Consider the following 23,824-nt stretch of genomic DNA (forward strand, 5'->3'; position numbering starts at 1 on the left):
GAGTATTCTTCAAAATAATAGTGCAAAAACAAAGTATAGTAATTCCCAGTCTTATGCACCTCTGCAAATCACATTTTGTGCTTTGCGTTTTGGAACGAGGAATTGAAATATGAGACTGCAGGTATTCTCATAATTCAGTGCTTATCCACTAAACCCACTGGTCGTGGATTATGGTGCATTCACAAGCTCTTCTGCAGGTTTACCAGCTCCCCTTCTCTGACCCCACTGTGGTCTGGGGTGTTAAGAGACCCAATAAAGTCTGCCCAATTCAAAGCTGATAGATCCACATGAGAGGAAGTGTTGTGGCCACTTAGCCGGCCGGCCAGGTCAGAGGTCAGGGGTGAAGGGGAGCGTGCCGATGACCACAGGCTGCTGCTGACACATTCATGGACTCTCGGTCAGTGCATCAGGTGACCTCTGGAGGCCGAGTGCCCCACACGCGTCTATACTCTGTCCAATATTGATCCCTTGACTTGTCCGTGGGGAGGCTAAATGTGTCAAAGGCATGTTTGATATGTTCTCAGTGCTTTAGAAAAGGGCACGACAGCTACAACTGAACTTAGACCAGTAGTTCTCAAACTTTTCACACCAAGTACAACTTCATAAAAATGTTGACATTTCAAGTATCACCAGACCTATAGATTCAAATTAAATCAGGACTAAACCGGGTCTAAATAGGCTCTAATATAGACCCTAATTGGAATAAATTATGTCTGAACTGGGTGAAAAAAATACCTCAATTGAATGCATTTTTAAATCATAAATGAAATAATCTCTGATTAAAAATGACTGTGCACGTACCACAGTTTGAGAACCACTGCCTTATGCACATGAAGACAGAAGCACTGGTTTCATCATGTGAACATACCATTCCTTGTTTGAAAGCACCACCTGAATTCACTGAGCAAGAAGCTGCACAACTGGGGACAGATTGTGCAAGAACATGAAAAGAGTCTTTTTATGTTCATTTGAAGATGGTCTCAGGACTTGGCAACATAAGTGTATAGGTCTCACTGTGATTTTCAATTGGAGAATTGTCCTGAGAACCAAAACAATAAATGCAAATAGAAACAACTTTTACATACAGCCTAAGATTTTTGTATGTCAACATTATTGTTATTAGAAACTCTAATGCTTAATGGGACAATTAAGAAAAAAAAAAGTCTTATGCACCCTTTAAAGGTGCATTTCGCAACTTTTTATGAGAAAAAGTTGCTAAGTTGTTGATATTTGTCCATATTTGATCATGATCCAGCGGCTGTCATGAGTGGTGATGCTGCTCACTCACTCTCGATCACAGTGGTCTCTACAGCGCTCCAGGATCAGTTGTTTTTAAAGGTTTTCACTGCTGACGGACCCCTTCACATCCTCACCAAAAAACCTTCCAAACAATTGATCCTGGAGCGCTGTAAAGGCCACCGTGATCGAAAGTAAAGACGTCATGCTGACCACTCATGCAGCCCTGAGTCACTACAAGGTCTACCACTACTTTTTTTTCACATAAAAAGTTGCTTTATGCACCTTTACGTCTACACAAATTAGATGATACATATGCAATGACTTGGGGAAATTTGAAATCGTAAAGTCGAGCACCACAGTTCCTGTCTAGACTTGATATTTGATAAGGCTGAATGTAATGAATGATTAAGTGTAATCTCAGCCTCAGTCAGCCGTGTAAACCAGACATTCAGTCGGTGTCACAGACGGTTTGTGTAGGGCCAGGCCCCCCCACCCCCTGAAAAGAAATATCAGATACAAAACATAACACTAATGCTTTCTTTGTCAAATATTTCTCACTCAATATTTAGTTTTTAGACTAAGGTCTTTTTCAAAATGTATTTATGTGTTTGTCAAAAAACACACACAGAAAACAGTGGCTTAAGCTTTTGCTCTGGTCAGTCATTCCCATTGATTGATTCATTCATTTCAAACAAGATTGAAAGCATTACACTTTTTTTTTCTTTAATCATAGTCATAACAAAATCTCACATGGGTCGCACCCCGCAACACAGAGGAACTTCACGGGATCCCACCTCGGGGCCATCATTTCTCAGCCGCCGATGGGCCGCTGACAGGTCTGAGAGGCCTGTGTGAGGCAGACTGCGGGGTGACACTTCCGCACCGCCATGTTAATTATGGGCATCTGCTCGGCTCGGACGCCCCAGTCTGGGCCCGCAGCCTCCTCAGTGGTTGCCATGGGGACAGAGGAGGACCGTTGGGTTAGGGGCAGACACAGGCCCCCTTATTCTCAGGAGAGGTGACCAGACATGACCCCCCCACGAGGAGGCCTTTTTGATTCGGGTGGGAACCACGGAGCAGTCACTCTGTTGGGGACACTTGATTTCAGATGAAATATTTGGCTGCGGATGCAGATTCGGAAAGACTTGAAATAAGCTCGACTGTGTGATCGTTTTAACACGTTTTAGGGAACATTCCTATCACAAAAAAGGGAAAGGATAAGAATAAATAAAGGCCTAGTTGTTTATGCCTTATTATGCGGTGTCGTGTTCTCCCACTGTTCTCACGTGACGTCTCTTTTGTCACTGGGAGCAAAGGATGGAGATTGATGAATGAGAGAGAGACCGCAGCTCCGTGTGCAGGGAACAAGGCGACCCCTGCTGGAAGACATCTCTTAAACACAAGGGTAGACATGTTTTTCTGCAACAGTCTGTGGACTATATAGATAAAGATTAGATAGCCTATCTTAAATCCGGTACGCCTTTAAAGTGCATATGACAGATTAGACACAATGTTTGCTAAAACATAGTTAATACGATTATATTTAAGATTTTGCTAAAGATTGTACCCAGATTTCTTTAGTTTGGCCATTTTTGTGATGTTTATAGTTACATTTCCTTATTGAACACCGACAGGAAGTGACATAAAAGAAGGTAAATAATTTTAAGCTGTTGCCGTGCAACCTGCAGTCAATGAGAAATGAGTGAGTCAAACTGCTGTGGCATGTTACCGTCTGCTATGTCACTTCCTGTCAGTAGCTTAGAAATATGTGTTGTCCTCCTTTAGTATATTGTAGACTAAGACATGTGCATAAGTATTTTTATCAGTTTGATACAAATATGATGTAGTTAAATGGGTCATCCTTCTTCTTCTTCTTCTTCTTCTTCTTCTTCTTCTTCTTCTTCTTCTTCTTCTTCTTCTTCTTCTTCTTCTTCTTCTTCTTCTTCTCCTTCTTCTTCTTCTTCTTCTTCTTCTTTATTTTTTAAATTATTATTATTTATTATTATTATTATTATTATTATTATTATTATTATTATTATTATTATTATTATTATTATTATTATTATTATCATCATTATCATAAATGTTAACATTATTAATAATATTATTATTTTTGGCTGCCTAACTTCACTTGCCTCCATATTTGACGTCTTTACTGTCACTCGTGTTAAAATTCTGTGCTGTTTGTGACACCGCATTCACCCGCTAGATGGCGTTAAAGTCATGCAACGACGCTTTAAAGCTTTCTCTTGCAGCTCACAGTAATTGGTCGACTGGACTGGGTTGCCTATATTCTATTTAGCCTCCCACGCCTTCTGTATCACTCAAGAGGTTATTGATTACATACCCGACCAAGCAAAAAGAAATAAAAATCGTTTCAAACCCAAGTAAGTAGCCCACCGTGGACTTTGTTGTTGAGTCTCAGCTGTTGCACTGAAGCACTGAAACCATTAAAAGTCCTGCGCCGCAGAGGGAGGACCCAGAGGGTGAAAAGGCACGACCTGGAATAAGGGTGACAGTTCAGCACAATCTCAGCACTGGCCGGGTTTCAATTAGAGCCAGACCTTTATCCAGCAGTTTAGGAAGCAGAGGCTCACTCCGGTGCGTCAGCGTGTGGAGGTCAAACAAACGGAAAACAATAATGCGCTCTGTCTCTGCCTCCGAGCATCACGTCCAAGGACAAGGTGATGGTGACTTTGAGTGCAGAAGAGAATGTCCTGGCAGTGCTGGGGGAAACATATCTATATATTTTATTTTATCCAAGTTGCAAAAACAGACATGTGTAAATAGGCTCATACAGCGAGAACCATATGTTTACATACACTTCATAAAAAGACACCTGCATTTTTTCTCACTGTCTTACATGAAAATAGATTTATTTATTTTATTTTTTAGGTCAATCAGAATTTTAAAAAATCATTTCTACTTCAAATGTCAGAAGAATGAGAGATAGAATTGTGAATTACTTTTTTACAAAACCAAAAGTTTACATAGCATACACTAAGATTACTCTTTTTGGGAAAGCCCATATGACGATGTCGTGACCTTGGAAGCACAAGTCTGGTTCATCCTTGGGTGAAATTTCAAGACACTTGTAGATGCCACATCCATTGGTTAAAACAATGATGGAAATGTCAAGCCATCATACAGATCAAGCAGAAGGCGGGTTCTGTTTCCCAGAGATGAACTGCTGTGGTCTGAAATGTGAACATCAAACAAATGCAAAAGACCTGGTGAAGAGTTTGTCATTATGGGCTGAGAGGGAACTCTGCCAGGATGAAGCCCTTACTCCAAAAGAAGCATGAAAAAGACAGATTGGAGTTTGCAAATGAAAAAAGGATAACACTTTATTTTTTGGAGATATATCCTGTGGTCTGACAAAAATAATACATTTGACCATAATGACCATCGTCACGTTTGGAGAAAAAAGTCTGAGAACACCATCCCAACTGTGAAATACGGGGGTGGCAGCATCATGCTGTGGGGTTGTTTTGCTGCGGGAGGGACTGGTGCACCGCACACAATAGATGACATCATGAAGAAGGAACATTATGTGGAAATACTGGAGCAACAACTCAAGACATCAACCAGGAAGTTAAAGCCTGGGTGCAGATGGGTCCTCCAAATGGACAATTCAGCAAACTGCAAAACTGGTTACAACGTGGCTCAAGGATAACAAAGTCAATGTTTTGAAGTGGGCATCACAGTCCTGATTTCAGTCCAGTTGAAATGTATGGGCAGAGCTGAAAAGGCATGTGCATGCAAGGTGGCTACAAATGTGTCTAGTTCTGTTTGGAGGAATGGACCAAAACTCCTACCAACTATTGTGAGAAGCTTGTGGAAGGATATCCATAAAGTTTGACCCAAAATATACAGTTTAAAGGCAATGCTACAAAATATTAATGAAATGTATGTAAACCTTTTTGTAAAAAAAAATAGAAGAAAATTCTATCTCATTCTTCTGGAATTTGACAAATATAAATAATTTTATAAATTCTAATTGACCTTAAAAAAATGAAAAATAAATCTGGTTTCATGTTTCTATGAAGTATGCAAACATATTTGGTTCCCGCTGTAGCTATTGCCTGGTCTCATGCAGATGATGTCATAGCAACAGCATGGCAACAGAAGTCAAATGAGGGTCCACTCTGCAAATTGATTGATATGTTTTGACACTCAGTCCGGAACATTGATACAATGCACATTAGTCTATGGCCAAAATTCTGAGCACTTGTGACATTCTTTATTGGCACTTTAGTACAATATTCCCATTCAAGTGTATTTGTATTCAAAATGATTACATGTTTGTGCACGCCCTCAATCCTCCAGAATAAAGGATCTTACAGTGGTCATGTGTTGACTGGCTTCACTGCAGACGGTTTGGACAATACATTTGTTTGTCTTAGATCAAATCAGCAGTATTAAGCAACTGCTGTTGTCGGCTACATTATAAATATAGTCGATCTGGATAGCATGGGACACGATGTGACAGTACCTAAAGGTGTTCCACACTGTGGTTCATAAGTGCAAAATTGGGATCAAAATTATTTTTCTGTGGCCTGCAAAGTTATATTTCACTGCCTGTTCATAATACGTTCTCATAATAACGTTTAAAAACTATGATTATAGAGGCTGTTTCCTCAACTTACCCATGACCTACTTTTGGACCACCATATGTGAACCACTGATCTAGATCAATTATAAAACAGCACGAGGACACAGACTGTAACAAAGGCTTTTATCATAAGCAATCGGGGCACGTTTTACCAGCAGCAAAAGAAACATGTCACCTAATCCATTTCATGTCATCAGCACCTCACTCTCACTTGTCTGCTTGTTATTTCAGTGCCTCTTTGTAATGTTGGCATGTTGTATATCAAATGTGCATGTTGCTAGAACAACAGGGTTTTCTTTGCCAACCACATTAGATAATAAGACCAAACTTGCGACACTGCGCTGGAGGACTCATTTGAAGCGTTCTCAAGTCTTCTTACATTGCATTTAGGATACTGCTATTTACTTTGATGCCCCACACAAAAACACAACCACAGCCAAATTACTGTCTCCCTTTGAAGATAAATCAGAAATCGTCCCATTGACGAGACTTATCCACAACAGCGCACACACAGCTGCTCTTTCACACATGACCTGAATTTCAAACACCTGGCTAACTGAGCGAGTGGATGCAGATATAGGGATAGAATAGAATAATGTCCTCTGGCCAGGCTCAACAGACAAACAACCTAACAATTCATTGAATAGATCAACTATGGCCATTCAAAGATGAGAGAAAATGGTAAACAGAAGTGCATGGAATGACTGAGGAGGCTTATGGTCCCGCTGCTGCAGTATAGAAATGGAGCAGATGGTTGAAGTGGTGACGAAATAATGAATAGATACCTGTAAATAAAGAGATCTTGTTCTGCATTTTACAGGCTTAACAAGCTTCTCAACACACTACACTGTGGTTATTATTCATTCCCTTCAGACTCAGTGGTGGAAAGCCATTGATGTAGTCACAATTGCCCTGGGACTGATGGAGGATTTAACTTTGAGCAGTTATTTCAGATTAGATAAAGAGAGTGGAACTGAACAGCGTTTTGATCATGAGTTTTATTGATGTTTTCAGAGTTCAAAGTGTTTTCTTTTTTTCGAACACAACACTATAATACATCTGAAGAAGTTGATCACAGCCAGCACTCTCGAGGCATAAACCTACTTGAGTTATACATGAATGACTTAAGGGGTACACAAGTCAAAAAAGATTGGGAGCTACTGATCTACATCACAAATGTACGTCTATAATTTTGCCATGGGACTCTGATCTGTCTTGGAATTCTAAGACAACAATCGTTGCACTTATTCAGCATTTTGCTTCCCTCATGGAACAAATGTCAGCGTTTCCAAGCAGCCCCTTTTTTAGCCTCAAACCAAAAGACACTGAACACACTGTGCCTTTAATGACAATCTACAGTAAGTGGAGACTCCTGTGAAAAGACCCCATGAATTTTAGACACACTAAATGGAAAAAGGAGGCCAAAGCATACATAAATGAGTAGCCCTGTGGTTAGACAGTGTAGAGGTGGTTTAGTCCCGGTGCCCATTGCGTCTCCTGCACTTCCTCCTCCACCACTGCCCCTGCTGCAGTCCAGATGGGGCCCCTCTGGCTGGGAAGAACTCAGACACTGCGTGGCGGCCCAATAACTGCCTCATCAGCACATGCAGTCAACTTTATAAAGTTTAGTTTGGGCTACCGTCTACAGGGAAATATAGCATTTCCTCTCCTCTCATGTGGCCAGGGTAAAGGCCCGTTTGATCTATCTCCCTCTTTAAAAGTAGCACTACGAAAATGTGGTCATACAGTTTCTTTAACAAGTCATTGGTTATACACATAGGAGCAAAATAGGGATGTCCTGCCTTTTGAAAAGGGGTTTCAGTCACAAAACCTTTTCAACTTTTCACTTCTGAACAAACACAGGGACGTAGGGTTAGGGTCAGTGGTTGTGGTTGGTTATGATAATGGACGGTAAAAGGGACGGCAAATATGATGTAGTTGTGCTTCACTCACACAGACTTTCACTTATTTTAAGAAACTAGAAGGTCTTGGCTCTCCAACTCTCAATACACTTTGAGGGTTGGCTATGCATAATTGACTCTGTGTATAACTTCAAATCATAACAACGCTTCCCAAATAGTGACTTCCTGTTTTCAGCATGCCAAAATAAAAGCACACAGCTCATCTCACAGATTAGTTCAGCAGGTATACAGTACAAGAATTTAATTAAATACACACATTTTAAGTGTTTTGTCTGTTAAAGCAGTACTAAGTAACTCTTCCCCCTAGAGGCCATAAGCGCAACTGCAGGTGTAGTAGCAAGTTACAATTTTTTAATTGTTCAATTGTCTTGGAGAGTAAATACTACGCTGACAGGAAAGGCGAAGGGAGAGAGGGTTACTGTGCATCCAATTGTACAATGGAAATATTTTTTTTCACTCAAACTTGGCTGTAAATACTGTTTAAAGTGACGTTTGCCCGCAGTTAGCTTTGCCCGTTAGCATGTTAGCTTCTTCTTCGTGATTCCATTAGTGTGTATTGCTTTCTCCGCACCGGTGGCAGTCAAGTTGCAAACATGGTTTTTTGGCCAGAGACACCAGGGGGAGATGAAAGACCCTCCAATCATCTCATAAACACTTGTATTACCCCCACAGGGACACGTTACGAACACGTTACTTAGTACTGCTTTAATAGTTGTTCAGAAAGAAAGTTGAACTAATAAATAAGATAGTGCTTTTATTTTGGTGTTCTGGATCGAAACAGGAAGTCACTTCTTGGGCGGCGTCATTGAGTCATTTGCTAACCCTAAACTGGCTGATAACAGGTTCATTGCTATGATATGGTCATCATATTTCATCACTGGGGGTTATAACTTTACAAAGTGTACATGATGCACTAATGGAGGGGTGTCCAAAGTATGGCTCGTGTGAAAATTGAAGCTTGGTGAATCAGTCCAAATGGCGGTGGTAAGTATTTCTTACAGCGAGTTTAATTTTACAGCCTGATTCTGGACTTGACGTTGAGATTCCATGAAATATATGTCACCACAACCCTCCTACAAAATAAAAGTAAATACTGTCCGATGTGTTCTGAGGGACAGGTTATTTGAGCCCTTCCAAATTTGACACAGCCAGTTCCAAATAATGCAGCATGGAGGAACTGAGGCTTCTGAAGGCCCCATTGCACTCTCCGTTCCCCATTGAGAGCACTGCCTAATTTGTCCCCCTTTAGAATCTTATAATGGCTTGGTAGAAGTCATTTTTCTGCCGTCATGCTTATCCCGCTCCCTCGGTGTAGTTTTGCGTTCTCCATTGTGTGAAGAAGCTGGCTGCGCGCTCGGTGATTGACAGTGTGTGCGTGTTTGGTGAGGCGCCTGACATTTGGAAAAAGTCATCGCTCACATTAGCACCGAGCCTGGGAAAATGTTTATGTCTTTCTGTGTGTAAGTCGATGTGATGCAGTCCTTCTTCTGGATGCAGAAAGATAAAGTTTAGCTCGGTGAGCCTCTCAGTCATGCACTATTTGCGAATTTTCATACATTTTCCTCTCCCTCTGCCTCCAACTAAATCTATCCCCTATAGTCTCTCTGAAACCGAACTCCTCACTCATCTCATGCTTTTTGGTCTGCGGCCCAACAGCTCAAACCTTAGCATCAGATCAACAATATATTCACTATCTTTACTTGAGAAAAAAAGTAAGACAGGTTTTCTTATCTCTTCCCCAGACACGGGTGTTTCCGAAGTGGAGGAGAAGTTTAGACTGATGGTGAAAATGGGCAGCAGTGACTCGATCTGACGTGGCGTGTTTACATGTATGTGTCGTATGTGTGTCCAGGATGCATTTTCCTGAATGAAAGGTTTGCGAGATGATGAGTAAAGGCCAAGGGGGCTGACAAATGACAGTCTATCTCGTTGAAATACACTCTGAAGAACATGCTCAGTTGGCAGAAATGTAGACAATTGTAGGAACTAGAGTAAATGTCTTACCACCACCACAGATCACAAGCATCTCATATTTATTTCACGTTGCGTCTGATCTGTGGGTGTGTTTTTATCTTTGTATTAGAGCCGCGATGCTGCCGCTCCCTGTGGTTCTCAGGCTGTATACAGTAAAACACTCCTTTACTCCTCAATGCGTTCAGTTCTGAAGGAATCACAGATGTTGTAGAAATGAGTCCAATCCCCCAGTGCTCTGTTTCCCTCATCACTCCCATGGCCCCATCCTCAAACTGGCCTGTATAAATGCATCTGCCTGCATAGTAAACATGCCGTCTGAATAAACTGCTTTACTACTGGTATTTCTGTTCTTAAGTCTCTTCTCTTTTGTGCACCAGCAGCTGCAATTTGCATAGATTTTCATCCTTCAGTCTTAGCTCTGGGATGGGGTGGCATGCCAAAGCTGTGCAGCCAAGAGGAGCGACTCACAGCGGGATTAGATGGTAAATGCTACAATGTTGATTCGGAATATGACAAATTCAAGTGTGCCGTGTGCATCAAAATGCCTTTTCCAGGGTTGGGCCTCCGGCGTATAGCATTGTAAATTGATATTCAGAGTAATGTTGACTGATCTATCAACATTATTGTACGTAATATAGATGGACTATGAAAACATGTTGCCTGGAAGGTGTTACACTAAGGAGCTGCTTCCATTGATTATGTCATTAGTATTCAAGCTTTTAATTAAAATTTTCAAAGTGGTAAGTCTTTTGATCTAGTATAAGCAGGAAATCGAAGCCTGGTTCCTGTTTGTGCAAACATCCAAATGCATGGTCCTTGAAAGCATAATTACAGCTAAATTATATGTTTTCTCTATATTTCAGACGATCAGTGTAAGTTTGATATTTGTGGTCAGGAAATCATCAACAACAAATTGCACTTTTGTGATTACAATGCGCCCAGATATGTTGGTGAAGTTGAATGTGCTGCTTGCAGGATGGATGAGCCATCAGTCAAATGTTATGGCATAATTACAATTAGATAATGCATTATAATGTTTATGTAAGGATTAAACAACGAGGAGCCGTGCATTAGACGGTTATAATGCACGACGCGGAGTCAAGAACACCACGACGCACAGCGGAGTAACATGCAGAGTAACTCCGCTGCGCGTCGTGGTGTTCTTGACTCCGCGTCGGGCATTATAACCGTCTAATGCACTTTTTGTGCTTTTTGAGTGACAGCAACATTTTTAAACTCCGTATAGTCCCTTTAAGACAATATGAAAGCCACTGAAAACACTGTATACACATATAAGGATGGGATCAAGGGGTTAGTGCCTTGGTGGAGGCGTGCAAGCATTCTGTGCCTATAGACCTGTTAAGCCTTGATTTGAGAAATATTTCCCTCTTGATGTTGTACCGCCTTAACACAAGTGACTGGACTGAGTTGAGGAGTTAGCTTTACTTTTAGTGCAGTAGAGGAGGAGGCTTTATGCTATAGCCCAGTGGTTCTCAAACTGCGGTGTCCGTACCACTGGTGGTACTTGGGCTTCTTCAGGCATTTTCAATTTTTACGTATCATGATTACATTTATGCTTTAATAGTCTATTGGATTTAAGTTTGGTGTGTTTCTGGCTTAGACATGTTAACAAACTTTATATTCCATTTAGACATCATTAGTTCAATCATTTAGGTCAATTTTAGTCTTGATTTGATCTCAATCTAGGCCCGGTGGAACCTGGAAGATGAAATATTTAACGAGGTGATGTTTGGTGTGAATAGAGAACCACTGGCTTTTCTGCTGTGGGGGGTGGCCCCAGACTGTCATTAAGTCTATATTTAATTCACACCGGATCAACGATGTAGGTTTATGGACGAATCGGATTATGGACCCATAAAGGACACCCTCTCTGGTGCACCCCCACCCCACACCTCCAGCCCCAGTCCCCTCCTTTGTAAACGGGGCGCTGAAACCGTCTGCCTGTCATCGCTTGCCTCTTTGTTCACTCTGCCCTCATCTCTCTGACTGTGTCGCCTCTGTCGAGGAAGGGAGGAAAGGGGGCGAGCCGAGCACCTTGCGCCCTGCGTCTCCGTGCGTCTCTTCCGATTCGCCACATTAATGCATCGGCGTCTGAGATGAGGATGAACGGCGCTGCTGCGTGAGGAGGAGAGCGGAGGGAAAGAGAGGAAGCAGCGTAAAGTCCGTTCAAACCCGGCCACTCGCCTCGTGTCTCCCCGCAAAGTGTTTCACGCCGTTGTTCCGCTGCGTTTTGTGGCTTTGGCGTCTTTCTCCTCTGCGCCTCAGCACCTGCACACCGGGCTCCTGCTCTCACATTCCAGCGGACAGGCTTCTTCTTCTTCACGACCTCGTGGCATCAAACAGGGTAAGATTGAATGGCTGTATAATGCCGCTTTGTGAAACACTGGTTACTTCGAGGGAGGATAATGATTTAATGACTTGCTGCGATTACAAGTGATCAGCCTTTTTTTTTTCCACCCTGCAGATTGGTCAGTTTTCAATCATCGGTCCGGTTCCAATACAGTCACAAAAGCGAAGCAGCTGAAAGGCACAAATCGCCCTCGTTTCACGAAAGCGTGAATTATTTACAGGTCAAAGCTTTTAATATTGGTCTATAGTCACAAGCCGTGCCTAGAGCATACATAAATCATCAGTTCTCGAAGTAACCTTGTTTGAGCGTGTATCCATAATAAGTCATTGCTGCATGTGGAGAAGTTTCCAGTGTGCGTTCCCTTTAGATTCTCTGTCATCCAGGTCACGGCTGCAAAATGGCCCAGGAGAGAGAACATCTCCACGTATGGGTTTTTTTCCCTTTTCAAATATACCCAGGTGCCCCCTCCATAAGTGCATTCTCTATACACAAGGCCGGCATAGACAGTAGGGTTTTTGTCTTGCAGTATTTACACAGATGTTGAGACAAGCTGGAGGGTAAATCATATGGTCAGCATGTGCAGAGTCACAAAAAAAAAAAAAAAAAAAAAAAGGACTTGAAATGAATGGTATGTATTGGCTTGTGCATCTCCTGTGAAACTTTGAGGGAAAAAAAAACGCGTTGGAAATGATTAATGGCTTGTCTCAGGTGAATACGTCTGTCACACATGCTCTAAACAAACATGGGCATATACAAATCACTGAGAACACTTTGGGTCACCTTGACAAACGAGCCACTTTGTCCGAGGAGATGAGAGCCCCCTGCTGCCTCTTAAAAGAGACCAGTTTCTGTTACTATTTAGTGCTGGGCTTTTCTCAAGTCCCTTTTTTTTTTTCTTCCCCCCTTCGCGGGCCTTGTTAGCGGGTCCACCCCCCACTGTGTGTCAGCCTCATAAAGCAAGCTGGGGTTAACTAGGCAACACCTCGCGCTATAGATGAAGAACTGTGGGCTGAAAAGTGAGAAATTGGGTTAGGAGACCAGCTGAAAGTTTACAGCATGCATTTTTCATGTCGCCCGGTTGTGTGTCCAAGCTTTTACAAGTCTGACAAACTGGTGCCTTCATGCATGTAGATGACGGCAGCAGGGATGGCGGATGCTAAAATAGAGGAGAAGAGTTGGCTCGCTGTGCTGAAAGTGCTCTCAATCAGCCTCAGCGTTGTTTATCAAGTCTGGCTTTGAGCTGTCTGCAATCCTAGCGGTGGGTTTGTGTGTCGGGGGGGGGGAAGACGGGCCAAGAGTAATGTGAGACGCTTCAGACGATGAAGCACTGCAGGCGATATCTAATATTGATTAGTTGGACAAGAGCAAAAGTAGTAACGACTTTGATGTGATACACTTTCAACCCCAGTTTGATAGTGTTCAGTATGTTGTGATGTTCCTATTTCGCCTTGACACCTTGTGGACATGCAATAAAGATCTCATGAACTGTCCGGGGAAACAGATTTCTGCAACATCTCATCATATCTTCTTGTTTGCTTGATGTCATCCACTTAACAGAACCTCACCACTCCATTCATGCCTTGAATCGGGTCATCATGTGATCCTGTGGTGGGTTTGTTTTCCCATTATATGACTGTATTGGAAATATAGACTGCATTAAGGTTTGAGGAATACTTTATTGCCTCTGCCATCTTTTGAGGATTGTGGAAAGTCCTCAGACAAACCTTTATGAGATCCAGAGTCAGGAGAACCAAGCTGGAGAATTTGCCTTTTGCTCATATTTCAGAAAGATAGACCCTCACAAATACACTGGAGTAAAACTGGAAGAACCCGTGGACCCGAGTGCTTTGAGACGATCACGCTGACTACTTGTCTACAGTAGTCATTTTACTTGAATAATGTTTTATTAGATGCTTGGACTGATCCACATATGCTTTTGTCTTGATTTCCTGGATGTACAGTATCTTTCTGTATTGTCAGTAATGATAATGCTCAATATGTCTTTGATGCTGCCCTGTGCGCTGTGGAAGTGCCCTGCGTAATGTGTCACTCAGGTGATTACGGGTATATTCACTCTAATACGGTGCTAATAGTGAACAGAATGGCGCTATATAAATGCAAATAAGTGCCAGCTCTCACCTACAGCACTCAGGTTTGAATAGAAAAGCATCACCTCAGACGCAGCCACCGGCACTTTCTTTTATCCGTAATGTTTTCCTAGAATAAATGTATAGGAAAAAGAGACTGCAGCAAAGCTATGAGGCACTTCTATTGTTGTTTCTTCATTTGAATTCAAACAATGAGAAAGTGCACAAAGCTCTGGGGTGAACCTAGACTTTCGTGGCATTTCTAAACTTCACAAACTTTACAAAAGGACAAACAATGACTCGGGTTTTGACCGTCCACACTTTCAGCACCGGACAGCTCCCAGAGCTCTGATAACCTGACCACTCACTTATGCCAAAGGTGGTAAGGTGGCGCAACAGTTAGTGCCCTTGCCTCACAACAAGAATGTTTTAGGTTTGATTCCATGGTGTTTTTCAAGCATGTTCTCCCCCGGGTGTGCATACATTTCACCTACCACTTAAAAACATCTACAATAGGCCAAGATGAATGAGTGTTTGTGAGTACAAAAGTGTGACAAAGGATGCCCAATGCGTGTGTTTAGAAGCATGCACTTAACAAATAGGATAAAACAGCAGCACAAGTTTGCCGTGATAGAAATACCCTCTCTCTCCCCTCTCTTTCTTTCTGTCTCTCTCTCTCTCCCCCCTCTCTCTCGCTCCTTCCCTTTCTTTCTTTCTCTCTCTCCCCCTCTCTCTCACCCTCTCTCTCCCCCCTGTCTCTCTCTTTCTTTCTTTCTTTCTTTCTTTCTTACTTTCTTTCTTTCTTTCTTTCTCTCTCTCCCCCTCTCGCTCTTCCTCTCCTCTCTCTCCCTCCTTCCCTTTCTTTCTTTCTCTCTCTCCCCCTCTCTCTTCCCCCTGTCTCTCTCCCTCTCTCCTTCTCTTTCTTTCTTTCTTTCTTTCTCTCCCCCCCTCTCTCTCTCCTTCTCTCCTTCTTTTGCTCCACGGCGAGTAAATCTCCAGCCGGCCAGAACTCAAAACAGATTGGATGGACGCATCTATCCATCAAGTTGATTGTTTAGCCTGGGAGGGACTTAAGCGGAGTACTAGACCAATCATTATGAGCGCACATGAGACCACCGCAGCACGCAATGACAACACAAAGAGGAAGGTCCCCCTCTTTGTCTTTGACCGGTTGATCCTTTAAGGTGGTGACGAAATTAACTCATATATGCTGTTATTAACATTGCATTGCCATTCTTGCTTTGACACCAGTAATAAAAACTGAAGGACAGTGCTGCCTAGTTGATATTCAGCAAACTCAGCACATCATTAAACACGAGAAATTCTTGGATAAAGTCCCCTCTAGCGCAGCTTTGTTTGCCTCCATAATCTCTTTTCATTTACAGATGCAAATTTCTGATCATCACCTATTTCGGTAGAGACCGACATTCAGCGGTCAGCCGCAAACACTGTGAGGCATGAAAGATGTCTTTAATGTGGTTAAAACAGAGATCCATCACTGGCTTTGTTACTCAGAATAATCCCACATCTTTCACCTTTGACCCATGATCTTTCACAGCGGGTGTAGAGACCATTTAGACAACACAGCCGCCCCCTCATGTAATTTATACATCACCTTTGGCCTATCAATCAATACTTCTTGCAATACAGCTGTATACTTAAAGAAATACATTGTTTTAAGTGATACACAACAATGAACACAAAAAGGATTCAAGACATTGTAAGACATCAGTGTAATAATAATATTGTTGGAGAAATGAATGTGAAGACTCTCATCATGCTGTGGTATTTAAGTCTGGGTATGCTTCAACAGATGGAGGTTTAAAAAGGAGCAGGGCCATATAAAGAACCAGGGATGACAGCAAGGTTTCTATGAGACAACATGGAAAAGGCTTATTGATAAGTGCATAACATAAGGCTTCTGTGAGACATGCCCAATGCTATGCCAAGGGAAATTGGTACATGTTAATGAAGGACAAAAACAAGAAGCGGCGCAGAGATGGAGCTATCTGCAAGAAATTTCAACAATGTGGAGAGTGCGAGCTGTCCTTGGTGTGGCTGTGCAGGGGATGGTTGCTATAGTTTCATAGTTCATTTTATTCTGAACATTATTAAAACAAAGAAAGAATAAAATTCACATTATACACGCAAGCACACTATTTCACGTGAATTGAAAAGATTAGACACAATATTTCATTTAATTTCATTTATTTATTCATTTGAGCAGAAAAGTATGTCAACATTTTACAGAAAGAAAAATACAAAACAAGACTTTGTGCTCAAAAGGAGTAGGAAGAAGTTCAAAGAACTTATAGTAAACCTACCCCTTATCTCACATTCAAGTAATCATCACATTAATTTTCCGCTATACTCATGCAGGAAACCGATGCATGAGTCTGTTCTTACATGTTGATATAAATCGTTTATGACCGTACAAAATGTCAAAGAATTTCATCATTTACAGTTACCAAAAAATAAAAATAAAGGATTTATCATTTACAGTCGTAAATAAATAAATACACCATATGGTACATAAGAGTTATACCAAGGCTTTTTGTATGATCTTTCGTTCTGATCTTACAAAAATATATATAATATTGCTCAGCCCTGCTATACCAACTATACCCAAATGTACAAGCTCCATATAACCATGTAGAAATAGAAACTATCTGTCCATAGTCATTCACTTAAGATTGACAGGGAAAGGGAAAGAAAAAAGACATGTAAACATCCTTGAAGTTTACATACGTATATGTAATCCATGAACATATTGGAAACATGTGTTTTGTCCATTGTCATGTAAACTTGAACTAACAAGCTGACCTCACTTTGAGTTCACACAAAATGATTTCCAAACGCACAAAACTTACTGTAGTCGATGCAAAATAATGCTTTAGGGTCTTAACTTTCTTTATATTTTCATATTCATATCCAGGCAACCACACACAAAAACGCAAGTGTCTGCCTGTCTAAGAATGTAATAGTAGTTATGATACTTCGCTAGCATACTTTTTAAAGATAATGTCTTTACATGTTCTTTTAAAGTGTATGTAAATATCCAATGTTTAAACAAGGCATCACCTATTTGCCTCACCTGCATCATTTATGCTTATTGTATATTGCACATTTTTTATTATATAAAACTGGGGTAAAACGCTATAATACTAGTATTTGTGAAGGCACTGGTAGCGCAATTTGTAGTGCAAAAGTCACCCAAAGTGTTTCAGGCTGAAAATTGTATAAATGGACGAAGAGCAGCCCTATTCAAACTGCAAGTTAGTGATCGACTTGCACTTCAACCAGTCAGCAAACATTTGCTTCCCTACGTATTGCTAATTTAACCTACTGCGAGGACGACATAAGAGTTCAGTTTACACTGCCATATGTCTCCATTCTGTCCTTAATCGAACTATTTGCAAAATTATACATACTCTACTCAGTAAAATGGGATTTAGCTGAGTTTTGTACAATGCTCTTTTTAAACATTAACGCAGTACTAAGTAACTTGTTTACCTTCATAAATCCTTTTAGTTTCTCTGGGGGGAATACAAGTATCAATGGGATGATTAAGAGGTCTTTCATCTCCACCTGGTGTCTCTGTCCAGAAAACCACAATTGCAACTTCACAATGGAATCATGAAGAAGAAGCTAACAGGCTAACGGGCAAAGCTAACTGTGGGCTAGCACCACTTAAACAGTGTTTACAGCCAAGTTTGAGTGAAAAACATTATCTCCATTGTGTAACTGGAGGTACAATGTCCCTCTCTCCTTTTGTCTTTTCTGTCAGCGTAGTATTTACTCTCATGGACAATTAATGAGTAAAAAACCGCAACATGCTATGACACCTGTGGCAGTGGCACTTATGGCCTCTAGGGGCATGAGTTACTTAGTACTGCTTTAAATCCACAGAAATATTACATTTACTCTCGATTTTCTTTCGTAATACTTTTCTGACATGAACTAACAAAATATTACTCAAAATACACAATCGAGGCTTATTCTCAATATAAACAAACATTCGCTTTGCCTGGAGAAATTGTGACATATATTATTCTTTGCTGCTGTGTTATCATGTATGATGGCACATTTGAATGACAATGATGTAAAGTAAACCCTCTTACATTGCCCTCTTACATTACTCACACAAACGCACTGAAGCCGCCTTTTGTTATTTGATCTTTTTGTGATGCCTGACAGAAATGAATACTGCCTGATTCCAAAGTAGCCGCTCTCTGGTGTTGCACGCAGCCAGGCTACTATTTCCATCAAAAGATATCTGTTACAAACCTCTGCTCTTACCTGCAGTGGCACGATCATGTTGTGTCAGAAATATATCATTTTAATGGGCACTTTGGAGCACAAGTGCCTGACTAGTCTGATTCAAAGCTGGATTTTTTATCTTTTACTTTCCTTTGACTTGATTCTGTACAATCAATCTCATCAGACTTACAATTTTCTCTGCACTTTGATTGTTTGTATGCATTCCCCTAACCGTGTCTATCAAATGTCCAGACTTAAAGACCAGTCCCAGTCCCCTGCGCACAAACCGAACCCATCGTGTGTCTCTCCTGAGCGTGTTACGTAGCTGGTTTGAATAACCCCTGTTGTCCCTGTGCCCAGTGGAATCAATGGTGTCAGTGTGAGAGGAGAAAAGTGCGTAGGGTTTCTTGTGAGAGGCAGCGTCCTTTCCATCCCATTCACATCTGACGGCCGGACGACGCTTGCATGAGTCATGAGCCGCTCCAAATGATTAGTCACTAAAGAACGCTAGTTATACCTGCCGAGGTGAGCAGGCGAACAAAGTGTGAGGTGCAATACAAAATGTTAACATCACACTGACCCTGCAACAGGTGGCCCGCTGGATGTACTGTGTTTTGTATTGAGATGCATGTTTTGGATTGTAGAATGTAGAATGATGTTTATTTTACAGACAAACGTATCCCGTCCAGGTTTATTATTTGTGCCACGTTTTGGCCTAAAGCTGTCATATCAGTGTCCTCATAAATACCATTTCAGTCACAGCGGGAGGAGCTGACGTGGTGCCTTAGCAGATGAGGAGATTCAGGTCTGTTGGCTTTCTTTGCCTCGCTGTCACTGCACCACGGGTGTTTACAATGAGCCGGGAATGTGTCCTATTCAAGCCGCACAGTGAAGATGTGTCAAATGGACGCACATTGATGTTCAGTGAAGCATTTGTGGGACTTCTGGCTCTTTCCTGTCAGGACCGGTGGGGAGATTTATAGAGGGAGGCGTACATATGCGACTGATGCTATGGGATGACCACTGTAGTGTGCTGTAAAGGCCCTCTGGTTAAACTTTGAAAGAGTGCTGTCTATAGGACGCGCTGTTGTCTGGTGGTAGAGCGTCCGCAGTTATGTCCACAGGCTGAGCTCTGTATTCTGCTGGTGCACTCTGTGGCAGCTGGGCCCCATCCAGTCCCAGGATCTCAGCTCTGCCTCAGACTGGGCAAACTCCTCAGTGTCATGACCCTCTCCAGGCCTTTAGAAATGTGTGCACCAAAGCCCACAGTCCAGCGCCTCGACCCCAATCTGTCATGGCCCATCACAGGTCCTAACTCCTGTTCCGAGTGTGTGGCGGGCCAGGGTCACACCCACGCCATAACCCTCTGTAAGTCATCAGCTTACATCCAAAGCACTCCGGAAATCTTGTTCAGTATGGTTTAATGAATTGCTGGCTGTGTTTTTTTTTTATCAGAAACTATTTTTAAAGGTCGAGGTCTAACTGAGCTTCCACAAGCTCCGGAGAGAAAGCCGCCATTATTCCTCTCATTTATAAAGGCTAGTTGCGTAATGTTTTTTTTCAGTGTCAGAGATGCTGTTGGCATGAGCTGTAGTTACCTTGGTGAATGCTAAGAGGCTGTTTTTCTTGATAAATAATTAATTTTATGTAACAACAACAAAAAAAGTTTAACTGCTGTGCCAGCATCCTCCGATTTCCAAAGCGTTTAGCTATCTCTCAGCCTTGGACACAAAATGATTCCTTGTCTGATTTAAATTGTCAGAATTCTTTCAGATCCATCCAATGTGGAGCATCTTAACACAAAGCATGAGTTTTCTCTTCCTGCGCTTCATACCAGCGCGGGGCCAATAAAACTCTGTCGCAGGCGTCTTGCTATTGAGCCGAGAACAACAGGACCTGAGCCAAATCCTCTGGCAAAGTCAGCAGCTCATCTCTGATGTGAGCAAGCATTTCCACACACTGTGCTATTGTGAAAGCCGGCACCAGAATCAGCTCACTGCATCACACTCAAATGTTGTACACTATACCTTTATACACTTAAAAGTCAAGTCAAAGTTAGTTCAGTTATGTTAATCGCTCATTGCCAACAGCATAGAGCCAAATCTACAAATAAGCACACAATATATGCACAATTTACAGTAATGGGAGAAGTTCAGTGTCCTAGAGGGGAGCACAGTTTGCGAATGCAGGTTGAAGCAGATGAAGGGCAGGGAGCGAGTTCAGCTTCTTCAGCAGGATGCGGTGCTGGCACAGGATGCTCTCTTTTGTCCCTCTGTAGAAGACGCACATGATGGACCTGAAACTCTGGCTCATATTTACTTCAAAATGTATTGATAGATGCATAATCACAGGGCGTAGCATTATCACCAATCAAATGAAAAACACAGATAATGTTTTTTTTTTGTTTTTTTAATGGAGCAGAGGGATTGCTATGGGGTTTGGGGTGAAGCAAGTTTGAGAAGCAAGATAAATTGGTCCAAGCCACAAAATGGTCTGTGTGGTCAACAAATAAGGAAAAGTTGGTTCACGTGCCAAAAACGGATCGGTGTGTTGTATGTTTTCACAGGTTAAGTTCAATAAGTGCATAACAAATAACCTTAATTAATAATTATGAGCCTATAGGACTATATGCTGTAGCAGGTTGCAGAAACAACATAAACAACAAAGTTTTCTATGTGTACAAATGTAACGCTTTGCTGCCTGTCAAACAAAAACTACTTTCTGCTGCAGCTTCTCTAACCCAGTCTCCTATACTTTTTAATGAATAAATCAAGAAACCCAACCTCCAAGCTAGAATACACTAACACTGTATACTGAAGCTGTGGATATAATTTATTGAAATTATGTTATATTCATCATGGAAGAAATGTGTTTGACTGTCAGGCACCAGCCTTTTATAAAGTGCCAAAATGTAGCAATCCGGGCTGAGAGTCACTGTAGTAGGAGACCTATTTTACAGCATTACATTTAGACACAGTGCTCCAGAATTGACAAATAGATCAAATGCGTGTTATTTTGAAAAGTTGTCGGCCAGAACGTCCTTATCAAGTCCCACTTACTTCATTTACTGTAAGTCCACTATATTGAGGCTGATCCTTTTGAGAAGTTGGTGAGTTGATGAAGAAAAGTGTCGCGTTTGCTCATTCCTTTATCGTTATCGGTTTGCATCTGTCTTTTTTGAAGGAATGCAGTCTGTTCTCATTGCTGCACATTTGAGATCATCTGATTAGATTTGACTACACTTAATGGACCAAATATGTGGAGATATTTGAAGAGACGCAGTGAAGCCGAGCGTGTGCGGCAGCTCCACACGTTTAAGTGTTGAGGATATACAGAAGGGCGAATGGAAAGTTCCAAAACATAATATTTGTTAACAGTTGGAAAACAGTAAAAGACAGGTATTTGTTTTAATTATGAAGTGTAAAATGTGTTGTCCTAAACGAGACAAAGAGCCCACAGTGTCCTGAGAAAATGTATGCATGTGGGAAATGTACATGAAGCACATAAAGCACATGCCCGTTGCAGATTAAATTAGCCCTGATTCCACTCCATTTTCTTTGGACGCTGTTATGATTAAGACCATGTTCAAAAAGGAACAGAAACACTCTCTTAAACAGTCCTCTTGTTTTGTGTTGCGTCAGGTCCAGGATGTGGCGAGGCCGGTTTGCTGCAGGTCACCGTGTCCTTGTGTCTCTGCTGCTGATCTGTTTTGACACAGGTGAGTTTTATAAAACATTTTCTGCTTCAGACTGAACTAAACGCATCACATTTCAGCAAAAAACAAACTTAAAATGTGAGCAGTTATTTCCTCACGGGTGTGAAAACAACCCCAGACTTGACCCATAACTTGACTGGGAGCGGGACAGCGCCAGCTCAACTCCGAGGAGATGTTGCTGCTTTGTTTCTACGGCACTAATGTTTGGCTGATCCGACCTGGAATGTTCCGCAGTGTGGCTTTAAGTGTTACAACAACACACAGAAATGTTTGCCGACATGCTCAGTGGGGCCGAGCTCCAACTTCTCCAAACCCATTCCGTTTCCCCAGCCATCTGTTCAATTATACAGGCACGCATAATACAAGCGTAAAATCCAGCATTATATCAACTTCTTAAACCTGTAATTTTATGCACAAGACGTACGGTGTCAATGTCTCGTCTGGAAAAAGTGCAGTCCTGTCCTTAATTACATTTGCTGGATTTTCTATCCTGTTAACAAGATGATGGCTGAGGGTTCGCAGTCATTTGACTTGTATAAGAGTCCTGGGCTTTCAGTATGGAGTTTGCATGTTCTCCCTGTGTCTGGGTGGGTCACCTCTGGGTGCAAAACAAGAGCTCAAGGTCTGGAGATTGGTCCCTGGATGCACTGCTGCACACAGGAAGGATGGGCCTAATGAAAAGGATAAATTTGGTTAGTAAGAGTCATATCCACTTCCTGTCAAGTGATGGGGCAAGGGAAACCTTTTTTTTTTCCTTTTATATCAGTGGTTCCCAAAGTAGGGGCTGGAGCACTGAGCGGAGGAAGATGATTTCTAGGTATAAAACAGAAAAATATTCATTCTTTTATTGAAAACAACATGTCAATTCAGGTCAAATAACAAAGCAAAGGATGTAAAACACATCTAAACCACCTTTGTATGTTTTTTGCTTCTTATTATCTATATTATTAGTTTTTACTGTGGGTGTCCTGGGATGTTTGCATAGTCATTTCGGGGGTCGCGGCATAAAAAGGTTGGGAATCTATGTTTTGTAAAACCACAGTACTCAACAAAGTAACACTGATTGTGCACATCTTTTTCCTCTGGTGATTTCTGTTATTGTTGATGCCCTTTCTGATTAAATAAAGCATTTAGTGAGGTCTGGAATTGCCACAAAGATTGGCTAGTGGAGATACTTTACATGGAAATAAAATTAACTTTCTCCAGAACTCGCACTTTGACGGTATGAGTCTGGGTCAGAGATCTGCATTTGTTAGGTTTAGTCACTAAGAAGAAAAAGAATCCTATTTTGTAAATCGTTTGATGTAGATAATGCAACATCTGCTGTAAAAAGTCAAAGTCCTTTTAAGAAACCTGCTCCCCTGTGTCAGCTCTGCACTGATACGGCGGCTCAGGGGACAGTTCGAGATAGTGTGTGTGAGTGACAGCGAGTGTCCTTTCATGTCCCGTGCAGATTTCTGTTCCTCCTTTAGAGCCTTTTCTTCACTTCCATCTGTCAGCGCCACGCTTTAGGCCACACTTGTCATACAAAGTCCCCCAATTTCCAGCTCCAAATCCCACCGCTTCCTCTCTCTCTCTCTCTCTCTCTCTCTCTCTCTCTCCCTCTCTTCCTCTCTCTCTCTTCCTCTCTCTCTCTCTCTC

The 23,824-nt window shown here is 41.8% G+C and overlaps 1 protein-coding gene across 1 annotated transcript in view; it reads left to right on the plus strand.

Annotated features, from left to right (window-relative positions):
* Nucleotides 1-11,699: 11,699 nt before the first annotated feature.
* The window catches only part of LOC306972135 (neurocan core protein-like), a 28,575-nt gene continuing 16,450 nt past the window's right edge, over nt 11,700-23,824 (plus strand). The window contains exons 1-2 of the mRNA XM_079568624.1: nt 11,700-12,115; nt 22,110-22,186. Coding sequence (XP_079424750.1) covers nt 22,117-22,186 — 70 coding nt within the window. The 5' untranslated portion in view covers nt 11,700-12,115; nt 22,110-22,116. The remainder of the gene's footprint in view (nt 12,116-22,109; nt 22,187-23,824) is intronic.

The sequence above is a fragment of the Gobius niger genome (assembly GCF_951799975.1).
Source record: "Gobius niger genome assembly, chromosome: 13".
Classification (NCBI taxonomy): Eukaryota; Metazoa; Chordata; class Actinopteri; order Gobiiformes; family Gobiidae; genus Gobius; species Gobius niger.